Consider the following 24072-nt stretch of genomic DNA (forward strand, 5'->3'; position numbering starts at 1 on the left):
CAACATCATGACGCTGACGAGGCAAAGACACATCAGATCTCCTCAAGAAACACCAGCGGAGACGCACAAGGAAGAAATCTATCTGCTGCTCTGACTGTGGGAAAAGATTGAACTCTTCATCAGAACTTAAAATACATCAAAGAATTCACACAGGAGAGAAATCTTACGGCTGTGATCAATGTGGGAAGAGTTTTACTCAACGATGCAACCTGATAGTACACCAGCTGAGACACACAGGAGAGAAACCTTGTGGCTGTGATCAATGTGGGAGGAGTTTTACTCATCTAAGCAGCCTGATAGTACACCAGCGGGGACACACAGGAGAGAAACGTTTTAGCTGTGATCAATGTGGGAAGCATTTTACTCAGTCAAGCCACTTGATATCACACCAGAGAACACACACAGGAGAGAAACCTCATAGCTGTGCTCAATGTGAGAAGAGTTTTACTACATCTAGCCAGCTGACTACTCACCAGAGAACACACACAGGAAATAATCCTTATAGCTGTAATCAATGTGGTAAAAGTTTTACTCAGTCAATCCACTTGATATCACACCAGAGAACACACACAGGAGAGAAGCCTTATAGCTGTGATCAATGTGGGAAGAGTTTTACTACATCTAGCCAGCTGACTTCACACCAGAGAACACACACAGGAGAGAAACCTTGTAGCTGTGATCAATGTGACAAGAAATACTATGATAAAAGATATCTGATTAACCTTTCAGTGATACCCATCCCGGATCCGGAAGCATCCTCATCAAAAAAGCTGACTAGCCTAGCCTAACGCGACAGGGATATCATATAATATAATTTCATGAAATCACAAGTCCAATACAGCAAATGAAAGATAAACATCTTGTGAATCCAGCCATCATTTCCGATTTTTAAAATGTTTTACAGCGAAAACACAATATGTATTTATATTAGCTAACCACAATAGCCAAACACACAACGGCATGTTTTCACCATGTTTCCACCGCATAGGTAGCTTTCACAAAACCCAGAAATAGAGATAGAATTAATCACTAACCTTGAACAACTTCATCAGATGACAGTCTTATAACATCATGTTATACAATACATTTATGTTTTGTTCGAAAATGTGCATATTTGAGGTATAAATCGTAGTTTTACATTGCAGCCACCATCACAAATAGCACCAAAGCAGCCAGAATAATTACAGAGAGCAACGTGAAATACAGAAATACTCATCATAAAACATTTATGAAAAATACATGGTGTACAGCAAATGAAAGACAAACATCTTGTGAATCCAGCCAATATTTCCGATTTTTTAAGTGTTTTACAGCGAAAACACAATATATATTTCTATTAGATTACCACAATAGCCAAACACACAAAGCTATTTATTCACCGCCAACATAGCTTTCACAAAAAAACAGCAATAGAGATAAAATTAATCACTAACCTTTGGACAACTTCATCAGATGACAGTCTTATAACATCATGTTATACAATACATTTATGTTTTGTTCGAAAATGTGCATATTTAGAGCTGCAAATCATGGTTATACATTGTGAATATGTAGCAACAATTCACCAAAATCTCCGGAGATATTTTGGACAGTCACCTAATCTAATCAAAGAACTCATCATAAACTTTACATAAAAATACTTGTTGTATGGCAAATGAAAGATACACTGGTTCTTAATGCAACCGCTGTGTTAGATTTTTTTAAATAACTTTACTACAACATACAGCATGCATTATTGTGAGACAGCGCTCACCTATTCTCCGCCGTGTTGGAGCCAACATATTACACAAAAATACGAAATAACATCATAAATATTCTCTTACTTTTGCTGATCTTCCATCAGAATGTTGTGCAAGGAGTCCTAGGTCCAGAATAAATCGTTGTTTGGTTTTAGAATGTCCATTTCTTCTGTCGAATTAGCAACTTTGGCTAGCATTGTGGAGCGCACGTGTCTATCATCTCTTGGCGCAAAGAAAGAAAAATTCAAAAATTCCCAATAAACGTCGAATAAACTGGTCAAACTCGGTTGAAAAATCCTATTTTATTATGTTTTTCTCATATATATTCAATAAAATCAGAGCCGGAGCATTTCGCCGTGTATACCAAACGCTTTTCAGAAGACAATGTGGAGTTCCCCCGCGCGCCGTCGAAAACTGACAAAAGACCGGACCTGCCACTCCAAAAGCTCTTATTCGGCCTCACATCAAGCTGGACACCACATTCAACCTTCTACTGCCTGTTGACATCTAGTGGAAGGCGTATGAAGTGCATACAGATCCATAAATAAAAGCCACTTGAATAGGCAGGCCCTGACACAGAGCCTCATTTTCAGATTTTTCACTTCCTGTATGGAAGTTTGCTGCCAAATGAGTTCTGTTTTACTCACAGATATAATTCAAACAGTTTTAGAAACTTCAGAGTGTTTTCTACCCAATAGTAATAATAATATGCATATTGTATGATCTAGAACAGAGTACGAGGCCGTTTAATTTGGGCACGATTTCTTCCAAAGTGAAAACAGCGCTCCCTATTCACAAGAAGTTAAACATCAGAAAATACATGCATGAAGGAGTTTTTTCATTATATCAAACATTGTAGAAGGACTATTTGGTTGCTGATTGTCTCAAGGGTGGGCAGTCAAAAGGTTTTGTGTTTTGCTTTTAGCCAGTGCATCACAATTTATTTTGACTGCAAGTTTTTCCGTATTGGAGATGAGTTTTTCAAAATTAGTTTTAGGATTCTATAGAAAGAAAAAGGTGAGAAATAATACGATTGTATATTATTATTTAGAAATAAATGTTTTTTCTTGTTTTTAATTGTTGACAGCCAGTAGACACCATGTTTATATTGTAGAAGGTGAAGCATTGTAGTTGATTATAATGTGAAATGGAAGTTGTTTTCTGTTGGTGGTAAGCAAACTTTTTCAACAATAATATAGGATATATTTGTTGTTGTCTTAAAGGGGGGAGGTGTTACAGGCTTTGGTTTTTATAGCTAGGTCCTAGTTGTTGTTACTAGTCAACTTTCAGTGAACACTCAGAGCAAAACTGCAAGAATATGTTATAATACTTTTATTGCATCAAATGGTTGTTTTATGCAACAGAATAGAGGGTTCTTAGAACTATTGTGTCTGTGTGTTCTACTGAGGATGGGCCTCTGGGAGAAAACACTGACAGGAGATTTCCAATGTCTTTTGGGTGATAAAACCTAAAGAGACCACATTCCAGAGCATGAGTTAATGTTTCTGTTCTATATGGTACCAGGGAAAGATGACCCCAGGGCCAGACCCTGGTCTCTACACAAAGACTACTGTTTTTACAGCAGATACTGTCTGCTATGAATTATAAGTATCTTTCATACAAATCTTAACCTTGTGACCCGTTCTATACATCTGTTGTTCGTCATGTAGGTTGAAAAGGGTGTTTCTTGGCTGTAAAAGACCTTTGTACTTTTGTCTCAGGGCTCTCAACAAATCATCTGGGGGTGATTTGTCGACCAGCCATCATTATCGTAGAGCACTCAATTGATTAACTTTATATTTGTGTGTTGTATTGACCTGCTCCCTTATTAATAAGTGAATAAAGATTTAGTTTCAGAATAACTCTGACTCGCGTGATAAGTTTGTCTCAATTGATATTAAAGAAATTAACCACATTTGGCGATGGGGATGTTATTCTTCACTTGGTGATCGCTCCTGAAGACCTGGGTAAATCGTGCACCAGGGATCCCTCAAACTTGGGATCTCAGGGAGACCACACTTTGGGAACGGAGCAGATGGTCCCACCTTTGATCTGAGAGGCAGCAAGCTGAGTGGATACCACATATCGAGGGTAGTTTAAAAAATAAAGAAAGAGGTGAGCGAAACAAGTGGAGTTTTTAGAAAATCCTCGTAGGCTCTGAGTGTGTTTTCCTGTGTGAGGGGGGGGCACCTTGGAGGTGTAAAGTGGGCTGAGTCAGCTTTCTGTGTGAGCTGAATGAAAACTAGAATCTGTGTTTACTAGGTAAGACTATTTACGATATGGTATAAGCTAGTAAAGTGCACCTGTAATTATTTTAAACATGTAATTGTTTTAAACCTGGACCCCATTTTAGAAGTATTGAAAGATGTAAATGTATGAGTTACATTATCCTAGGAACTAACCATGAGATAGATATGTGAAAATATTCCTGCAGGTAAAAATATTGTTGAAAAACAACTATTTGAGTAGGTATGTTTGGGAAGTTGTGTGACTGTGATACGAGAGTTGTGTGACTGTGATATGAGAGTTGCGTGACTGAGTCTTAATCTGACGTTTGGACAGTAATGTATAGAAATATGTTTAATCAGATGATTGACATGTGGATAATAAGCTTTGATATAACGTTATCTTGGGGTTCTGTTCCTTCTCTGCCATCATAGAGTATCACGGGGTGGTATTGAGAGCGGGATGATATTTTAGAAAGCAGATGAAAGTCTGTCTCTGGGAGGTTAGAGAACCGTTGACGATCCGGTCATTGTCCGGGAAACAAACGTATATTTTTTTGGTTCTGCTTCGTAGCTATGGAGAGTCCTTGAAAAAGCAAATGGAATGGTTGTCGGGAGTACCTGAGAATCTCTTACGTTTTGTATGGGTTCTGTGAATATATGAAAATATGATAAATTGTATGTGTGTATAATCGATTACTAGAGATTTGATAAAGTTATACTGGGAATATAATTAGATACAATTTAAACAACCCATATGTAGACAAAACGTAGGTTTTGAGTTGGTATCTTTAATGGATCATTTGATAAAGATGAGGTTTAAGCATTATTATACTGTCTACAAAGTCTGGCCAATTGTCTGGCCAAAACTGGTGGGAGTGTGTCCACTTTAGGGTAAGTTAGCCTAACGATGCAACTATAAAACGCTTACAGGATTGTCTCCGTCCGGGTACTACAATTGAAATAAAACTGCCCTTAAGGCCTGAAAACTCGGGGAGGGGGGGGGGGGTTCTTCTCAGTATGAGAGGAGTTGCTATTGTAACAGCATAGCTTCCGTCCCTCTCCTCTGCACACATCAACAACAGTTGCGTCAGTATGGCATCAACATACAATGTAATGTAAAATAGAAGAACATATTGGAGAAAGCACTAGCCAACACAGTACTGCCATACAGTAACAGTACTGCCATACAGATCTAATATCACATTTCAAGATATCGTTGTACACAAATTGTTCAATATTTTCTCAGGCTGACTTGAAAGATTATGCGCAACATTTTGCTGCGTGGCAATACTGTGTTGGCTAGTGCTTTATACAATAGAGGTAGTCTAGACACTGTATTAATACCATTATGCATTTGAATCCCATCTACAGCTACCATCTAAGATATTAATGTCCCTCCACAAGGGGGCGGACATGTAACGTTTCCAAAATGGGATAGTATTGTACATGTAACGTTATGCCCCCTTGTGAGTTACTAGTATTGCATGCTGTAGCAGGCTATATAAAGAGGAAGACCTCCATTGACGATTCAGTTCGTTGTACCATCTCGTCTGGACAGGTCACCGTCTTTAGTTAGTTAGTTAACGTTAGCTAGTTCATTATCACAAAAGTGAGAACTGCTCTAGATTGGAAACTTACATTAATGAGTGTAAAGCCATGTTGGCTTTATGGAAACGATATACAATATATGGGAAAGAATTTAGTTGAGGAAATAATCCAAACCTAGTTGTGCCTAGTTAGGACATAACGTTAGCTAGCTAGATAACGGTACTGTACTGTAGCTCATACAACGCCGAAGGTCAAACCCGGCTTTCTAATATTTACGGTAATTAACTATAGTAAGGTTATGGAAGATATTCACAGAAAACCATAATTGTCTTCGTTATTCATCATTAGTATGTTATATTATTATATAAATTGTTTCGAGACATATTCAGAGCCAAACATCAACCCAACTTAACCTTTTTAACTTGTTGTCGCATCCAAACTCGTCACCATCGTCAGCTGCTGCTCCAATACAGTATGAGGTGAGACGGTGAACTGGGCAGTCAGCTGCTGCTGCTCCAATACAGTATGAGGTGAGACGGTGAACTGACGTTGAACCGGGCAGTCAGCTGCTGCTGCTCCAATACAGTATGAGGTGAGACGGTGAACTGATGTTGAACCGGGCAGTCAGCTGCTGCTGCTCCAATACAGTATGAGGTGAGACGGTGAACTGACGTTGAACCGGGCAGTCAGCTGCTGCTGCTCCAATACAGTATGAGGTGAGACGGTGAACTGACGTTGAACTGGGCAGTCAGCTGCTGCAGAATCAATGTGGAGACTATATACAGGGGGTACCGGTACAGAGTCAATGTGGAGACTATATACAGGGGGTACTGGTACAGAGTCAATGTGCGGGGGCACCGGTTAGTCGAGGTAATTGAGGTCATATGTACATGTAGGTAGAGTTATTAAGTGGCTATGCATAGATGATAACTGAGAGTGGGGGGCGGGCTTCCTCTGACATCGCCTGGTATAGAGGTCTTGGATGGCAGGAAGCTTGGCCCAAGTTATGTACTGGGCTGTACGCACTACCCTCTGTAGTGCCTTGTGGTCGGAGGCAGATCAGTTGCCATACCAGGCAGGTATGCAACCAGTCAGGATGCTCTCGATGGTGCAGCTGTAGAACCTTTTGAGGATCTGAGGACCCATGCTAAATCTTTTCAGTCTCCTGAGGGGGAATAGGTTTTGTCGTGCCCTCTTCATGACTGTCTTGGTGTGCTTGGACCATGATAGTTTGTTAGTGATGTGGACACCAAGGAACTTGAAGCTCTCAACCTGCTCCACTACAGCCCCGTCGATGAGAATGGGGGTGTGCTCGGTCTTCTTTTCCTGTAGTCCACAATCATCTCCTTTGTCTTGATCACGTTGAGGGAGAGGTTGTTTTCCTGGCACCACACAGCCAGACCTCCTCCATATAGGCTGTCTCCTCGTTGTTGGTGATCAGGCCTACCACTGTTGTGGCATCGGCAAACTTAATGATGGTGTTGGAGTCATGCCTGGCCGTGCAATCATGAGTGAACAGGGAGTACAGGAGGGGGCTGAGCACGCACCCCTGAAGGGCCCCTGTGTTGAGGATCAGCGTGGCGGATGTGTTGTTACCTACCCTTAAAAAACATGAGCTGGCGCACACCCAGAAAAATTGTGTGTGTAGAGGTGCTGACTAACGGCGAATAAACTATAAACTATCAAAATAAATAGTCGCACACTCCATGTATAAACTTCCAGCAATTTAATGGGTATTTACCAACGTTTCGGCATCACTGTGCCTTCCTCAGGGTGATGTCATGAATACTTGAACCAGGTTATGTAGACAAACAGTGCAATTAGTGTAACCAATGGCAATAGTGAGGGGTGTATCATAGTTATTAAGTTAATTCAATCGAATTATTGAACCTGTTAAAAAATACAATATTGTACATATTAAATATATTACGCTATTGTTATCATATAGAAACATCATGGAATATTGTACATCATATTAGCATCAACATACATTATTGTTTCATTCAATTTCACATAATAAGGATATTTAATATTTTCAAGTTCAGAAGTCAGAACCCATCACCTGCTATGTAAAAGAGACAGAAGAATGCACAATGGTCAATCCTATCCAGGATCCTTGGGACATCCCTACCCTGAACCCTAACCTTAACCATTTTAAAGGTCAACTTCAATGGGCTAGGGACGTCCCAAGGATGTATCTCTACCTGGAAATACATGATCTAAGTGATTGATAGTTGATATTCATATTTCCCCTCAGGTACACACATTTGTTCTTTGTTATTACCCGAGCCACTGCCTGTTCAGCCCGCTATCATCCAGAAGGCGAGGTCAGTACAGGTGCATCAAAGCTGGAACCGAGAGACAGAAGCTGTTTTTCAATCTCAAGGCCACCAGATTGTTGGCCACTTTAAGGAATGGAACACTAGTCACTTTAATAATGTTTATATATCTGGCATTACTCACCTCATTTGTACAGTTTAAGTCAGAAGTTTACATACATCTTAGCCAAATACATTCAAACTCAGTTTTTCACAATTCTTGACATTTAATCGTAGTAAAAATTCCCTGTCAGTTAGGATCACCACTTTATTTTAAGAATGTGAAAAGTCAGAATAATAGTAGAGAGAATTATTTATATCAGCTTTTATTTCTTTCATCACATTCCCAGTGGGTCAGAAGTTTACATACACTCAATCGGCAAACTTAGGATATTTCATATTTTCAAGTTCAGAAGTCAGAACCCATCACCTGCTATGTAAAAGAGACAGAAGAATGCACAATGGTCAATGCTATCCGGGATCCTTGGGACGTCCCTACCCTAAACCTTAACCGTAACCATTTTAAATGTCAACTTCAACGGGCTAGGGACGTACCAAGGATGTATCTCTACCTGGAAAAAGATGATCTAAGTGATTGATAGTTGGTATTCAGCAGTCATAAAGCCTTATTTACTTTAATGAACTACTAAAATAGTAATTTTGTCAAACAGCATAGACAGCAGCTCTACACTTTTTTGACTGACTTATCCATTCATCCTTCCATCCCTCCTCAGCCTTCCTCTCCTCTGAAGACCCAGTGAGGGTGGAGCTCAGTCAGAGAGCTGTTGAGGGACTGGTTAGGAAGAACATTTCTACAGCCAGAGAGGTGAGAGGTCACACATGGTTTAGATGGTAAATATTTATGTCCTCTTAGTGGTTCATCACGTCAGCAAAAGGGAATATGTTCCATCATCTATGTTTATTTACATTAGTGCAAATTGTCCACTGATATGGGTGTAATTTCTCACCCCTTTTGGCTGTATGAAAGTTGATTTCCCCTCAGACACACATTTGTTCTTTGCTATTATGAAGGTCATTTGTGTAGAATGTACTTTTCCCCAATCATTCACCCCATCTCTTTACATTGCTGATGCATATTCAGTGGCCTGACTGCATCCAGACTATGTCAAGGCCCATCCTGGTAGATCTGAACCGAATGCAGCTTGGAGTGATCAGATGAGAAGTCACATTTAGGTGCCAGGTGTAACTGAGGCCATAGATGCTCCATATCCATTACTTTGAATGTTTTATATAATATGACTAAATGTGTTTCTTTCTGTGTTGCAGGGGCAGTCAAGAAATGGAACGGCAAGGCCACAGAACATGACATAAGCAGAGCTGTGGGAGACCACCTCAAGCTCTTGGTAGAGCCGGGGGTGGTGTTTACCACTCCACCACGCCTTCAGCAGGCTTGAAAATTGATACTGTTTTTCATACTAAGACGGACCAAGAGTCTGTTGATTGATCAGTCATTGGGTTCATTTGTTGAAATTAAATCAAGCTTTATTTATACAGCACATTTCAGACATGGATTCAACAGAATGGCTTCACAGGTGAAAAAATAATAAAAAATAAACAGAAATATTTAGTACACATCAAATAGAAGACTAACAACTGAAAGACTAATGAACATTCTAAGGAAATTCCATTGATTAAAATATTAATTGGATGCAATATCCAACCCAAAATATAAGCTTGTTTTTTAGGAGGGGCTCAAAGACACTATGGGGGTGTCCACTGAAAGTTGACTAGTAACAACAACTGGGACCTAAAAGACACCCACCATGAGACCCACTAAATCTGCCAAGAAGAGACAAACAAAAGAAAAACCCACACCAAATTTAAAGACAGGAAGCAAACCAAAAAGGTGGAGCAACTAAAGGTGTTGAATCTCCACATCTATCAAGACAACTGGAGCCCTGGGCCAGACACTCTTAAATAGAACCTGGACCAGCTCAGGTGGAACACCTTCCCACTAACGAGATGGACAAGCCAGCACAGGTGTAACACAGGTGTAACACATACTGACTAACGAGGTGACACCAATCAGTGCGTCCTACGTGCTAACGAGCTGTATGTGCTAACGAGCTAGATGTGCTATAGTCCAACCTCAAAACCAAAGTCTGTAACACCTTCCCCTTAGGACAACAAATATATTTTATATTTATGACTTTATTAGGATTGTTAATAAAAATTGATTATAGACCGATTTATTATACTGCGTCCATGTGTATAAGCTGCGAGTTTGTTGAAATTAAACAGAAATTAAATAGTTTTCTTTTCAACTTTCAACTAAAACCAAACTTATATTGTACGTCGGTCATAGTCTTATTTTCAACGACATTTTGCTAGGTGGGATATCCCCAATGTCACAGTTTAAACGTGTCCAAATCAATAGTCCAAATGCAGAAACAGTTTGTGATAAATTGAAAACCTAAACGTAAAATGTACTATATACACGAACATCTGCCACAATAATCATATTGCTTGTATTTTTTAAACAAGCACCTTATTAACTGCACAAGCACCAGAAACGCTGTTGTTTTGACAAGTAGCAATAAATCACTGATATCGATTAGGGGGGAAATCAGGTTGTTCGTGCTGTTGAAACTAACACAACTAAAAAAATACATGGAAATGGGAGATATATTTTACCTCACTGGTTAGAGGAAGACAGTCAGCTACATTTTGGAGTGATGCATTTAAATTTAGGGGTCGCTAAACAAAGGAACGCAACACTCTTTTCTCTGTATATATCAATGATGTCGCTCTTGCTGCGGGCGATTCCCTGATCCACGCAGACGACACCATTCTGTATACTTCTGGCCCTTCCTTGGACACTGTGCTAACTAACCTCCAAACGAGCTTCAATACCATACCACACCACCCTGGACGGTTCCGACTTAGAATATGTGGACAACTATAAATACCTAGGTGTCTGGCTAGACTGTAAACTCTCCTTCCAGACTCATATTAAACATCTCCAATCCAAAATCAAATCTAGAATCGGCTTTCTATTTCCCAACAAAGCCTCCTTCACTCACGCCACCAAACTTACCCTAGTAAAACTGACTATCCTACCGATCCCCGACTTCAGCGATGTCATCTACAAAATAGCTTCCAACACTCTACTCAGCAAACTGAATGCAGTCTATCACAGTGCCATCCGTTTTGTTACCAAATCACCTTATACCACCCACCACTGCGACTTGTATGCTCTAGTCGGCTGGCCCTCGCTACATATTCGTCGCCAGACCCACTGGCTCCAGGTCATCTATAAGTCTATGCTAGGTAAAGCTCCGCCTTATCTCAGTTCACTGGTCACGATAACAACACCCACCCGTAGCACACGTTCCAGCAGGTATATCTCACTGATCATCCCCAAAGCCAACACCTCATTTGGCCACCTTTCCTTCCAGTTCTCTGCTGCCAGTGACTGGAACGAATTGCAAAAATCGCTGAAGTTGGAGACTTTTATTCCCTCACCAACTTTAAACATCAGCTATCTGAGCAGCTAACCGATCGCTGCAGCTGTACATAGTCCATCTGTAAATAGCCCACCCAATCAACCTACCTCATCCCCATACTGTTTTTATTTTATTTACTTTTCTGCTCTTTTGCACCCCAGTATCTCTACTTGCACATCATCATCTGCTCATTTATCACTCCAGTGTTAATCTGCTAAATTGTAATTATTCGCTCCTATGGCCTATTTATTGCCTACTTTCCTCATGCCTTTTGCACACACTGTATATAGACTTTCTTTTTTCTATTGTGTCATTGACTTGTTTATTGTGTTATTGGCTTGTTTATTGTTTACTCCATGTGTAACTTTGTGTTGTTGTCTGTGTCACACTGCTTTGCTTTATCTTGGCCAGGTCGCAGTTGCAAATGAGAACTTGTTCTCAACTAGCCTACCTGGTTAAATAAAGGTGAAATAAAAAAATAAAAAAACATTTGTCATCACTCATCAATATCATCTTGAAATCAATTGTGCCAAGAGGAGGGAGATGAGGTTGCACGTCCTGTTAAAACTAACAGCTCAAAAACCACACGTAATCTGGGAATAATGTGTACATCACTGGTTAGAGGACAATTTGTAGAAAACAGCTAGCTACATTTTGAAGTGTTGCATTTTGATTCAAGTGGGTCACCAACATGGTAAGTGTAACACAGCTCTTTTTGTGTTAGTCACTTTTTGTTAAATCATATAAATAGTACTCTTCCAAATCAGAGCCTGGATTTCCCCCCTGAGGCTAATATCCATATCATGTTGAAATCAATTGATAAGGGGACAAACGTTTAGGGTTCTACATTGTGACATTATTCAAATACTCCTACTACAATGTTAAAACATTCTACATTGTGACATTTATTCATTGATATCATGAAACAACTCCTTCATGTATTTTCTGATGTTTGATCAGAGATCTTTTATCAGAGTATCTCTGGTCACACAGATCACAGTGATAAGAATTCTCTCCTGTGTGTGTTCTCTTGTGTAGAGTCAGAGAGCCTGATTGACCAAAACTCTTCCCACATTGACCACAGCTATAAGGTTTTTCTCCTGTGTGTGTTCTCTGGTGTAGAGTCAGAGTGCCAGATGTAGTACATCTCTTCCCACATTGACCACAGCTATAAGGTTTCTCTCCTGTGTGTGTTCTCTGGTGCACTGTCAGCTCTCCAGATCGACCAAAATTCTTCCCACATTGATCACAGCTATAAGGTTTCTCTCCTGTGTGTGTTCTCTGGTGTTGAGTCAGATGGCCAGAATGACCAAAACTCTTCCCACATTGATCACAGCTGTAAGGCTTCTCTCCTGTGTGTATTCTCTGGTGTTGAGTCACCTGTCCAGATTGACTAAAACTCTTCCCACATTGATCACAGCTATAAGGTTTCTCTCCTGTGTGTATTCTCTGGTGCACTGTCAGATCTCCAGATTGACTAAAACTCTTCCCACATTGACCACAGCTATAAGGTTTCTCTCCTGTGTGTGTTCTCTGGTGCAGAGTCAGAGAGCCAGATGTAGAAAAACTCTTCCCACATTGACCACAACTATAAGGTTTCTCTCCTGTGTGTGTTCTCTGGTGCAGAGTCAGAGAGCCAGATGTAGAAAAACTCTTGCCACATTGATCACAGCTATAAGGTTTCTCTCCTGTGTGGATTCTCTGGTGCACTGTCAGCTCTCCAGATTGACGAAAACTCTTCCCACATTGATCACAGCTATAAGATTTCTCTCCTGTGTGTATTCTCTGGTGTTGAGTCAGATGGCAAGATCGACCAAAACTCTTCCCACATTGAACACAGCTAAAAGGTTTATCTCCTGTGTGTGTTCTCTGATGAATTTTAATACCTGATGAGGTGAATCTCTTCCCACAGTCAGAGCAGCAGTGAGTTCTCTTCCCTGTGGATCTCTGCAGGTGTTTATTGAGGTGTTCTGATCTGCAGAGACTCTTCTCTGCCTCATCAGCATCATGAGGTTGTTGAGGCACCCCAGAGGATCCACTATAGTCTAGTATCTCTCCTGTGTGAACAACAAAGTCAGACAGATGATTAAAGGCCCACAACAGCGGAAATCCATTGTAAAAGGTGATGCCAAAAGCGTAGTCATGATGTTGTACAACAATTGACATCTGTAATGAATGTTAAAGTTATTTGACAAATGTCTTAAAATGAGCAACTATAATCATATTTTGTCTTATTTTCACATTAGTAGTAACATCGATGATTGTAGGCTAGAAATAAGTTATTCATGTTGTTGAAACTCCAAGCAGTGTGCCAGACGACTTTTGGTCTCCAATATAGGCCCCTTTCTGTGTTTAATAAAATTGCGGCACGAGGGCAAAGCACATACAATTTCATTGTAGAAACTCCTCCCTGCTAATGAGGAAACCGATAGTTATGGATGTAGTATATCTGGTAATGAGGAAACCACCTAGTTATGGATGTAGTATATCTGGTAATGAGGAAACCACTAGTTATGGATGTAGTATATCTGGTAATGAGGAAACCACTAGTTATGGATGAAGTATATATGCTAATGAGGAAAACAGTAGTTATGGATGTAGTATATCGGGTAATAAGGAAACCGCTAGTTATGGATGTAGTATATCTGCTAATGAGGAAACCGATAGTTATGGATGTAGTATATCTGGTAATGAGGAAACCACTAGTTACGGATCTAGTATATCTGCCTGGAGCAAAAATGGTGAGCAAAGATTTTAGTTTTTCACAATGTAATCTGAATGTGAATGGGGGAAAACTCAGGGGAGTAACCTCCATTTCCAGGTTGCTTATGAGTGCATTTCACACTACTTTGGAATATAATTGTAACGCTCCCTTGAATGTCCTGCTTAATATAGTGTTTGTGTCAACCGCTTTGTATTTAAAAACACTTCAACCAGGAAAATGCTCTTTGGCTAGCTTTTCCATCAACCTGACAAAGAGGGTTTGTACACTGTTTGCCAAATTGGCCCATAACTTCACTTAACAACAAATATACCTGTAATGAACGAAGAAGCACTTTGGTTGTTGTTGCATAGTGTACTCTAGGACCCATAACAACAACATAGACCTACTGTAGGACCCATAACTTCACCTAACAACAACATAGACCTACTGTAGGACACATAACAATAACATAGACCTACTGTAGAACCCATAACTTCACCTAACAATAACATAGACCTACTGTAGGACCCATAACTTCACCAAACAACAAATAAAGGAAAATAGCTCTGTGTGTTGTACAATAGCCTATCCATCAAGGAACAGTTCTCTACACATTATGAGCAAAGTATCTCTGTGTGCAAACAGACTAACGAGACCCTACAGTAAATCAAGCAAACAAAAACATTATAAACATCAATTTGTTAGGGATGTTGGATCCAACGTGGAGCACGGCATAACTGTATTTACCAGAGTAATGAATGAAGAAGCACTTTCGTTGTTGTTGCATGTCGTGATGTTTGTCATTTGACTGTCATTCAGAAAATGATTTCCTGGATCAGCTGATGATAGTTGAACATGTGACTAACTAAACAGCTACAGTATTAAGAATGATGTGTAATTATTGAAGAACCGCGTTAATGACAGTATCCATTTGGGTGTTGTCAATAAAGTTACGATTATTATTATTATTATTTTTTTATTTCAGCTTTATTTAACCAGGTAGGCCAGTTGAGAACAAGTTCTCATTTACAACTGCGACCTGGCCAAGATAAAGCAAAGCAGTGCGAGAAAAGCAACACAGAGTTACATGTGGGATAAACAAACGTACAGTCAATAACACAAGAGAAGAATCTATATACAGTGTGTGCAAATGGAGTACGGAGGTAAGGCAATAAATAGGCCATAGTAGCGAAGTAATTACAATTTAGCAAATTAACACTGGAGTGATAGATGTGCAGATGATGATGTGCAACTAGAAATACTGGTGTGCAAATGAGCAAAAAAAGTAAATAAAAACATGGGGATGAGGTAGGCAGTTGGATGAGCTATTTACAGATGGGCTGTGTACAGCTGCAGCGATCGGTAAGCTGCTCAGATAGCTGATGCTTAAAGTTAGTGAGGGAGATATAAGTCTCCAACTTCAGCAATTTTTGCAATTCGTTCTAGTCATTGGCAGTAGAGAACTGGAAGGAAAGGCGGCCAAAGGAGGTATTGGCTTTGGGGATGAACTGTGAGATATACGTGCTGGAGCGTGTGCTACGGGTGGGTGTTGCTCTGGTGACCAGTGAGCTTAGATAAGGTGGAGGTTTACCTAGCAAAGACTTATAGATGACCTGGAGCCAATTGTTTTGGCGACGAATATTTAGCGAGGGCCAGCCAACAAGAGCATACAGGTCGCAGTGGTGGGTGGTATATGGGGCTTTAGTGACAAAATGGATGGCACTGTGATAGACTGCATCCAGTTTGCTGAGTAGAGTGTTGGAGGCTATTTTGTAAATGACATCGCCGATCCGTTTTACGAGGGTGTTTGGCAGCATGAGTGAAGGAGGCTTTGTTGCGAAATAGGAAGCCAATTCTAAATTAAATTTAGGATTGGAGATGCTTACTGTGAGTCTGGAAGGAGAGTTTACAGTCGCACCAGATACCTAGGTATTTGTAGTTGTCCACATATTCCAAGTCACAACCGTCCAGAGTAGTGATGCTAGTCGGGTGGGCGGGTGCGGGCAGCGATCGGTTGAAGAGCATGCATTTAGTTTTACTTGCTTTTAAGAGCAGTTGGAGGCCACAGAATGAGTGTTGTATGGCATTGAAGCTCGTTTGGAGGTTTGTTAGTTGGTGAACCAGGCGAGTCAGTCTTTTGAGAAACCAAGGCTGTTGAGTCTGCCGATTAGAATACGGTGATTGACAGAGTCGAAAGCCTTGGCCAGGTCGATGAAGACGACTGCACAGTACTGTCTTTTATCGATGGCGGTTATGATATCGTTTAGTACCTTGAGCGTGGCTGAGGTGCACCCATGACCAGCTCTGAAACCAGATTGCATAGCAGAGAAGGTACGGTGGGATTCGAAATGGTCGGTAATCTGTTTGTTAACTTGGCGTTCGAAGACCTTAGAAAGGCAGGGTAGAATAGATATAGGTCTGTAGCAGTTTGGGTCTAGAGTGTCTCCCCCTTTGAAGAGGGGTATGACCGCGGCAGCTTTCCAATCTTTGGGAATCTCAGACGATACGAAAGAGAGGTTGAACAGACTAGTAATAGGGGTTGCAACAATTTCGGCAGATAACTTTAGAAAGAGAGGGTCCAGATTGTTTAGCCCGGCTGATTTGTAGGGGTCCAGATGTTGCAGCTCTTTCAGAACATCAGCTATCTGGATTTGGGCAAAGGAGAAATGGTGGGGCTTTGGCGGGTTGCTGTTGAGGGTGCCGGGCAGTTGACCGGGGTAGGGGTAGCCAGGTGGAAAGCATGGCCAGCCGTAGAAAAATGCATATTGAAATTCTCAATTTTAGTGGGACACTGGGTGAAGGAGAAGCTGGGGAGGCTTTGGCAAGTAGCTGCGGGGGGTGCGGAGCTGTTGGCAGGGGTTGGGGTAGCCAGGAGGAAAGCATGGCCAGCCGTAGAGAAATGCTTATTGAAATTCTCGATTATCGTGGAGTTATCGGTGGTGACAGTGTTTCCAAGCCTCAGTGCAGTGGGCAGCTGGAATGAGGTGCTCTTATTCTCCATGGACTTTACAGTGTCCCAAAACTTTTTAGAGTTAGAGCTACAGAATGCAAATTTCTGTTTGAAAAAGCTAGCCTTTGCTTTCTTAACTGACTGTGTGTATTGGTTCCTGACTTCTCTGAAAAGTTGCATATCGCGGGGACTATTCGATGCTAGTGCAGTACGCCACAGGATGTTTTTGTGCTGGTCAAGGGCAGTCAGGTCTGGAGTGAACCAAGGGCAATATCTGTTCTTAGTTACACATTTTTTGAAAGGGGCATGATTATTTAAGGTGGTGAGGAAATTACTTTTAAAGAACAACCAGGCATCCTCTACTGACGGGATGAGGTCAAAATCCCTCCAAGATACCCGGGCCAGGTCGATTAGAAAGGCCTGCTTGCAGAAGTGTTTGAGGGAGCGTTTGACAGTGATGAGGGGTGGTCGTTTGACCGCGGACCCATAACGGATGCAGGCAATGATCGCCGAGATCCTGATTGAAAACAGCAGAGGCGTATTTGGAGGGCAAGTTGGTCAGGATAATATCTATGAGGATGCCCATGTTTACGGATTTAGGGTTGTACCTGGTGGGTTCCTTGATAATTTGTGTGAGATTGAGGGCATCTAGCTTGGATTGTAAAACAGCCGGGGTGTTAAGCATATCCCAGTTTAGGTCACCTAATAGAACGGACTCTGAAGATAGATGGGGGGGCAATCAATTCACATATGGTGTCCAGGGCACAGCTGGGAGCTGAGGGGGGTCTATAACAGGTGGCAACAGTGAGAGACATATTTCTGTAAAGATTCCTTTTTAAAATTAGAAGCTCGAACTGTTTGGGCATGGACTGGAAAGTATGTAAGGGAACTCCCCCCTCAATTGTACAAAATAACATGGCAACTTATTGGCAGAGAGCGAACCATTCACACGGTGGAAATGTGTGGGATATCACATTACATCTGGCGGTGTTTCATCCAAAGTTGATGGCAAATGCCATATTGTAAATGAGCTGTGTAACACCCCAAAAATCCTATAGTGGGCGAGTGAGTTCCATCTTAATTTTTCATAGGCTTACTGTAACGCAAGTCAAGACCCAAGAGTCAAATTTTGAAATTTTGAAAGTTTTGGCAAAAACTTATCACCCCCTTAAAAAAGTGCTTTCTGGACCGTTTTTCGAAATTCTTTCGATTTTTATGTCAATTACACATGTGTAAGAACTGTATGAAAATACTTTTGTCAAATTTTATTAACATAATTTTTTTGACATTTTTATTTGGACTTAAGGAATATGTTTTGTGCATTTGGAATGTGATTTCTTAGGAAGTCAAAAGTCAAAAATGTCAAAAATTTGGAAAAAACGTATCACCCCCTTTAAAAAAGTGCATTCTGGACCGTTTTTCGAAATTCTTTCGATTTTTATGTCAATTACACATGTGTAAGAACTGTATGAAAATACTTTTGTCAAATTTTATTAACATAATTTTTGGGACATTTTTATTTGGACTTAAGGAATATGTTTTGTCCATTTGGAATGTGATTTCATAGGAAGTCAAAAGTCAAAAATGTCAAAAATTTGGAAAAAACGTATCACCCCCTTTAAAAAGTGCTTTCTGGACCGTTTTTCGAAATTCTTTCGATTTTTATGTCAATTACACATGTATAAGAACTGTATGAAAATACTTTAGTCACATTTTACTATCATAATTTTTTATAAATGTTTACTTGTACTTAAGGAATATGTTTTGTGCATTTGGAATGTGATTTCATAGGAAGTCAAAAGTCAAAAGTTAAAAGTCAAAAATGTTAAAAATGTGGAAAAAACTTATATTCCATTTAAAAAAGTGCTTTCTGGACCGTTTTTTGAAATTCTTTCGATTTTTACGTCAATTACACATGTATAAGAACTGTATGAAAATACTTTAGTCACATTTTACTATCATCATTTTTTAGAAATGTTTACTTGTACTTATCACCCCCCAAACCTCCATAAATCACTCAGGCCAGCACCCATTGATTTGGGGCCGTAGTATAGTGCTCCCATGGACGTCTGGATGACACCTAAAAGCATTTAAAACCGTTTTGAAAAATGACATGAAAACATGAAAAATATATATTTTTTAAACTTTTTTTGGAAACCTCCTTAAATCACTCAGGCCAGACCCCATTGACTCGAGAAGAAAAAACATAAAATATTTTTCAGAAGAAAAAAACAGAATATTTTCTGACTTTTTTGGAAAACCTCCATAAATCACTCAGGCCAACACCCATTGATTTTTGTCCGTAGAATAGTGCTCCCAGAGCGGGTATGGAAGTCTGGATGCCCCCTAAAAGCAATTTCAACCGTCTTGAATCAGGGCACCTGGTAACCTAAAAAAATACCAGGTGTACGAAAAGTTTGGACTTAGAATATTTTTTGAGTTTTTTGGAAAAACTCCATAAATCACTCAGGCCATTGACTCGAGAATAAAAAACATAAAATATTTTTCAGAAAAAAAAACAGAATATTTTCTGACTTTTTTGGAAAACCTCCATAAATCACTCAGGCCAACACCCATTGATTTTTGTCCGTAGAATAGTGCTCCCAGAGCGGGTATGGAAGTCTGGATGCCCCCTAAAAGCAATTTCAACCGTCTTGAAACAGGGCACCTGGTAACCTAAAAAAAATACCAGGTGCACGAAAAGTTTGGACTTGTGTGTGTGTGTGTGTGAGCTTTTCTTTGACATCTGTTTAGAGAAATGACTGATTTACAGTTCATGGAGGTTGCCTAATCACACACTTAAAGTTTTGGAAAGATCTGACTTTTTTAACCCTTCGAAACAGCACCTATGAGCCCATTTTAAGGCACTTCCGGTTGGCACAGGAAGCTATAAGTAAAGACATATCCTGATCGGGGTATGCTTTTACAGAATCCTGAGTTTTAAGTCTATACGTTAAGAACTGACTGATTTACACAGGGTTGAATGCACTATATATCACAAACTGCTGGTTGGGTATGGCAAAACACTTTTAGGGTGATTTTATCACTTCCGGTTGCTCCAGGAAGCTTAGAATCAACACAGGTAGACCTCATAGTGGCTTGATGGATTGTTATCAAAGACAGGTTCATAAGACATTCATAACCCACATAGGCTTCAGATTGAATTTAGAGGTGCAGTCAATGTATTCCTATGGGGCGAAATGTCATTGCTGTTTGATGTAAACACCTTCTTTTAACTGTTAAGGGTTAATGCCACACAGTCAAGGTTAGGCTTGCACAGATCGGGAGGACCTTAGGAGTGTTCCTGAGGTAAAATTGTGCTTCTAACCTTAACGGTTCTCTCTCTGTCTCCCAAAAGCAAATCAAATTGACATTGAGGTCAAAGGGTCATTTGTGTCCGTCTTCTTGTAACGGTCGCTGCGCTCAGACCGAGCGAGCTACGGTTAAGCGGGGCATCTCGTTGAACTCGGCACGGCCTGGAGATAATAGTAATGCCATTGCAGGCTTTGTGTGTCTTTAAGCACCGTACTTTTTCACTCCATCCTTGCTTTTTGTGTGTGTGTGTTTGTGTGAGAGAGCTTTTCTTTGACATCTGTTGGGAGAAATGACTGATTACAGTTCATGAGGGTTGTCTAATCACATATATGAAGTTTTGAAAAGTTCTGACCTTTTAACCCTTCAAAACAGCATCTATGACACCATCTTAAGGCCCTTCTGGTTGTCACAGGAAGCTATAAGTAAAGAGATATCCTGATCGGGGTATGCTCTTAGAGAATCCTGAGTTTTAAGTCTATACGTTAAGAACTGACTGATTTACACAGGGTTGAATGCACTATATATTACAAACTGCTGGTTGGGTATGGCAAAACACTTTTAGGGTGATTTAATCACTTCTGGTTGCTCCAGGAAGCTTAGAATCGACACAGGTAGACCTCATAGTGGCTTGATGGATTGTCATTGAAGACTGGTTCATAAGACATTCATAACCCACATAGGGTTTATTTAAAGAATGCACGTTAAATTTGCAATATGATTCAACACATCATATTGCAAATGTAACACACACTGTTACGTTTTCAATATGATGTGTTGAATCATATTGCAAACATAACACACACTGTTACTTTTGCAATATGATGTGTTGAATCATATTGCAAATTTAACGTGCATTCTTTAAATACTTTAAATACTTTAGAAATACAAAATCGAACAGGCTTGTTGGGGTCTGTCTCTATGGGCCGAGCCGGTTTCAATGCACCTAGTCTTGAGACTCTGGGACTTTTCTAAATGTCGCCAGTTTCGTTGAGGTCAAAATGAATTGAAAACATGGCAAATACACGAGGCTTTTTATCGATCCGAGAACCTTCTAGAGCCGCATAATTCACCGTGCACAATCGACCTGAGGTCTAGAACAGGTTTGTACATTTTCAGAACTCTAGGTCTGACGGTTCTTTAAAAGTTGGAACAAAAGTAACTAACACAGTCTGCCTCTTAGCCCCTCAGTGTGTCCCTCCATTTCTGTTTGGGTGTGTAAATTTTTCTTTGAAATCTGATGGGACTAATGACTGATTTACAGTTCAGGAGGGTTGCCTAATCACAAATATGAAGTTTTGGAAAGATTTGACTTTTTTAACCCTTCGAAACAGCTCTTTTGACACCAATTATGGCACTTCCGGTTTGCACAGGAAGCTGAACGTTAACACATATCCTGATCGGGGTATGCTCTTACAGAATCCTGAGTTTTAAGTGTATACGTTAAGAACTCAGTGATTTACATAGGGCTGAATGCACTATTTCTCTCAAACTGCAGGTTGGGTATTGCAAACACTTTTAGGGTGATTTTAACCACTTCCGGTTGCTCCAGGAAGCTTAGAATCGACACAGGTAGACCTTATGATGGCCTGATGGACTGACATCAAAGACAGGTTCCTAAGACCTTCATAACCCACATAGGCTTCAGGTTGAATTTGGAGGTGCAGTCAATGTATTCCTATGGAGAGAGATGTCAATGTAAACTGTGAGATGTAAAAACCTGTTTTCACTGTTAAGGGTTAATGCCACAAGGTCAAGGTTAGACTTGCACAGATCGGGAGGACCTTAAGAACATTCCTGAGGTGAAATTGTGTTTCTAAACTTAACGGTTCTCTCTCTGTCTCCCAAAAGCAAATAAAATTGACATTGAGGTCAAAAGGTCATTTTGCTCTGTCTTCTTGTCACTGTCGCTGTGGCCAGACCGAGTGAGCTACGGTCAAGCGGGGCATCCCGTTGAACTAGGCTCGGCCTGGAGTCTATGGTGATGTCATTTTAGTGGTGATTTCAGAATGCTATTTTGGTGCATTCATGGAAGGCGCTGTGAATTTTGGGCCTGCTCTGAAATATGTGATAGTTGGCTTCTAAAGGAGTTGGAAAAAGTGAGTTTGGAGTCGGATGGTATCAGTTTGGTGTCTGAAAATATGTAATTGACTTATGGACACTGACTTGCTAGTTGACTTTTGTACATTTGGAATATGTTTCAACAGGGAGGTACCATGAGGAAAAAGCGACATGTTGAAATTTCACGAAACGAGCGATGGAGAGGAACCACTATCACTGCCCGGCCATCCTGAGGTCATCAGGACGTTGACTTTTGTATTTCTAAAGTATTTAAAGAATGCACGTGACATTTGCAATATGATTCAACAGTGAAAAACATCACATCATATTGCAAATGTAACGGGCATTTGCAATGTGCTTCAACAGTGAAAAACATCACATCATATTGCAAATGTTACGGGCATTCTTTAAATACTTTAGAAATGCAAAAGTCAACGGTCTGATGACCTCAGGATGGCCGGGCAGTGATAGTGGTTCCTCTCCATCGCTCGTTTCGTGAAATTTCATCGTGTCGCTTTTTCCTCATGGTACCTCCCCGTTGAAACATATTGCAAATGTACAAAAGTCAACGAGCAAGTCAGTGTCCATCAGTCAAATAGATATTTTCAGACACCAAACTGATACCATCTGACTCCAAACTCACTTTTTCCAACTCCTTTAGATGCCAACTATAACATATTTCATAGCAGGCCCAAAATTCATAGCGCCTTCTATTTAAACCACAATAAAACAAATAATACGTAGTTATGTTCTAGCTGCGGGTCCAGTGCTCACATTATGTTTAGCCCTATGTGAGGCGACCTCGAATCCCAAGTTTCGGCTCGATAGGTCATTCGGTGCCCGAGCAAAACCCTAATTGGTGCTGAAATTCCACTTTTTTCATTGCCTTGCTACGGGGTCCTTGAATGAGCAATCAAACAGGCTTGTCGGGGTCTGTCTCTATGGGCCGAGCCGGTTTCAATGCACCTAGTCTTGAGACTCTGGGACTTTTCTAAAGGTTGTCCGTTTCGTTGAGGTCAAAATGAATTGAAAACATGGCAAATACACAAGGCTTTTTATCGATCCGAGAACCTTCTAGAGCCACATAATTCACTGTGCACAATCGACCTGAGGTCTAGAACAGGTTTGTAAATTTTCAGAACTCTAGGTCTGACGGTTCTTTAAAAGTTGGAACAAAAGTAACTACTGCAGGCACTGTCTGCCTCTTAGCCCCTCAGTGTGTCCCTCCATCATTTCTGTGTCGGTGTGTATTTAATTTTTTTTTAATCTGATGGGGTGAAGGACTGATTTACAGTTCATGAGGGTTGTCTATTCACATATATGAAGTTTTGGAAAGATTTGACATTTTTAACCCTTCGAAACAGCCCATTTGACACCAGTTATGGCACTTCCGGTTGTCACAGGAAGCTATAAATAAACACATATCATCACTGGAGTAGGTCGTTACAGAATCCTGAGTTTTAAGTCTGTATGTTAAAAATTGACTGATTTACATAGGGCTGAATGCACTATTTCTCTCAAACTGCAGGTTGGCTATGGCAAACACTTTTAGGGTGATTTAACCACTTCCGGTTGCTCCAGGAAGCTTAGAATCGACACAGGTAGACCTCATGGTGGCCTGATGGACTGACATCAAAGACAGGTTCATAAGACATTCATAACCCACATAGGCTTCAGGTTGAATTGAGAGGTGCAGTCAATGTATTCCTATGGGGCGACATGTCATTGTAAATTGTTTGATGTAA

At 40.4% G+C, this 24072-nt stretch overlaps 1 protein-coding gene across 3 annotated transcripts in view; it reads right to left on the minus strand.

Moving 5' to 3' along the window:
* LOC139567003 (zinc finger protein 436-like) overlaps window positions 1–24072 on the minus strand; it is a 109783-nt gene that overhangs the window by 13200 nt on the left and 72511 nt on the right. Inside the window, exon 2 of one of the 3 annotated variants that reach the window (XM_071388416.1) lies at window positions 8132–13357. The exons of the other annotated variants lie outside the window; for them this stretch is intronic. Within the exon in view, the coding sequence (XP_071244517.1) occupies window positions 12219–13357 (1139 nt within the window). The 3' untranslated portion in view covers window positions 8132–12218. Of the gene's footprint in view, window positions 1–8131; window positions 13358–24072 lie in introns of those variants that run through there. 3 annotated transcript variants of the gene reach the window in all.

The sequence above is a fragment of the Salvelinus alpinus genome, unplaced genomic scaffold (genome assembly GCF_045679555.1).
Source record: "Salvelinus alpinus unplaced genomic scaffold, SLU_Salpinus.1 scaffold_40, whole genome shotgun sequence".
NCBI lineage: Eukaryota > Metazoa > Chordata > Actinopteri > Salmoniformes > Salmonidae > Salvelinus > Salvelinus alpinus.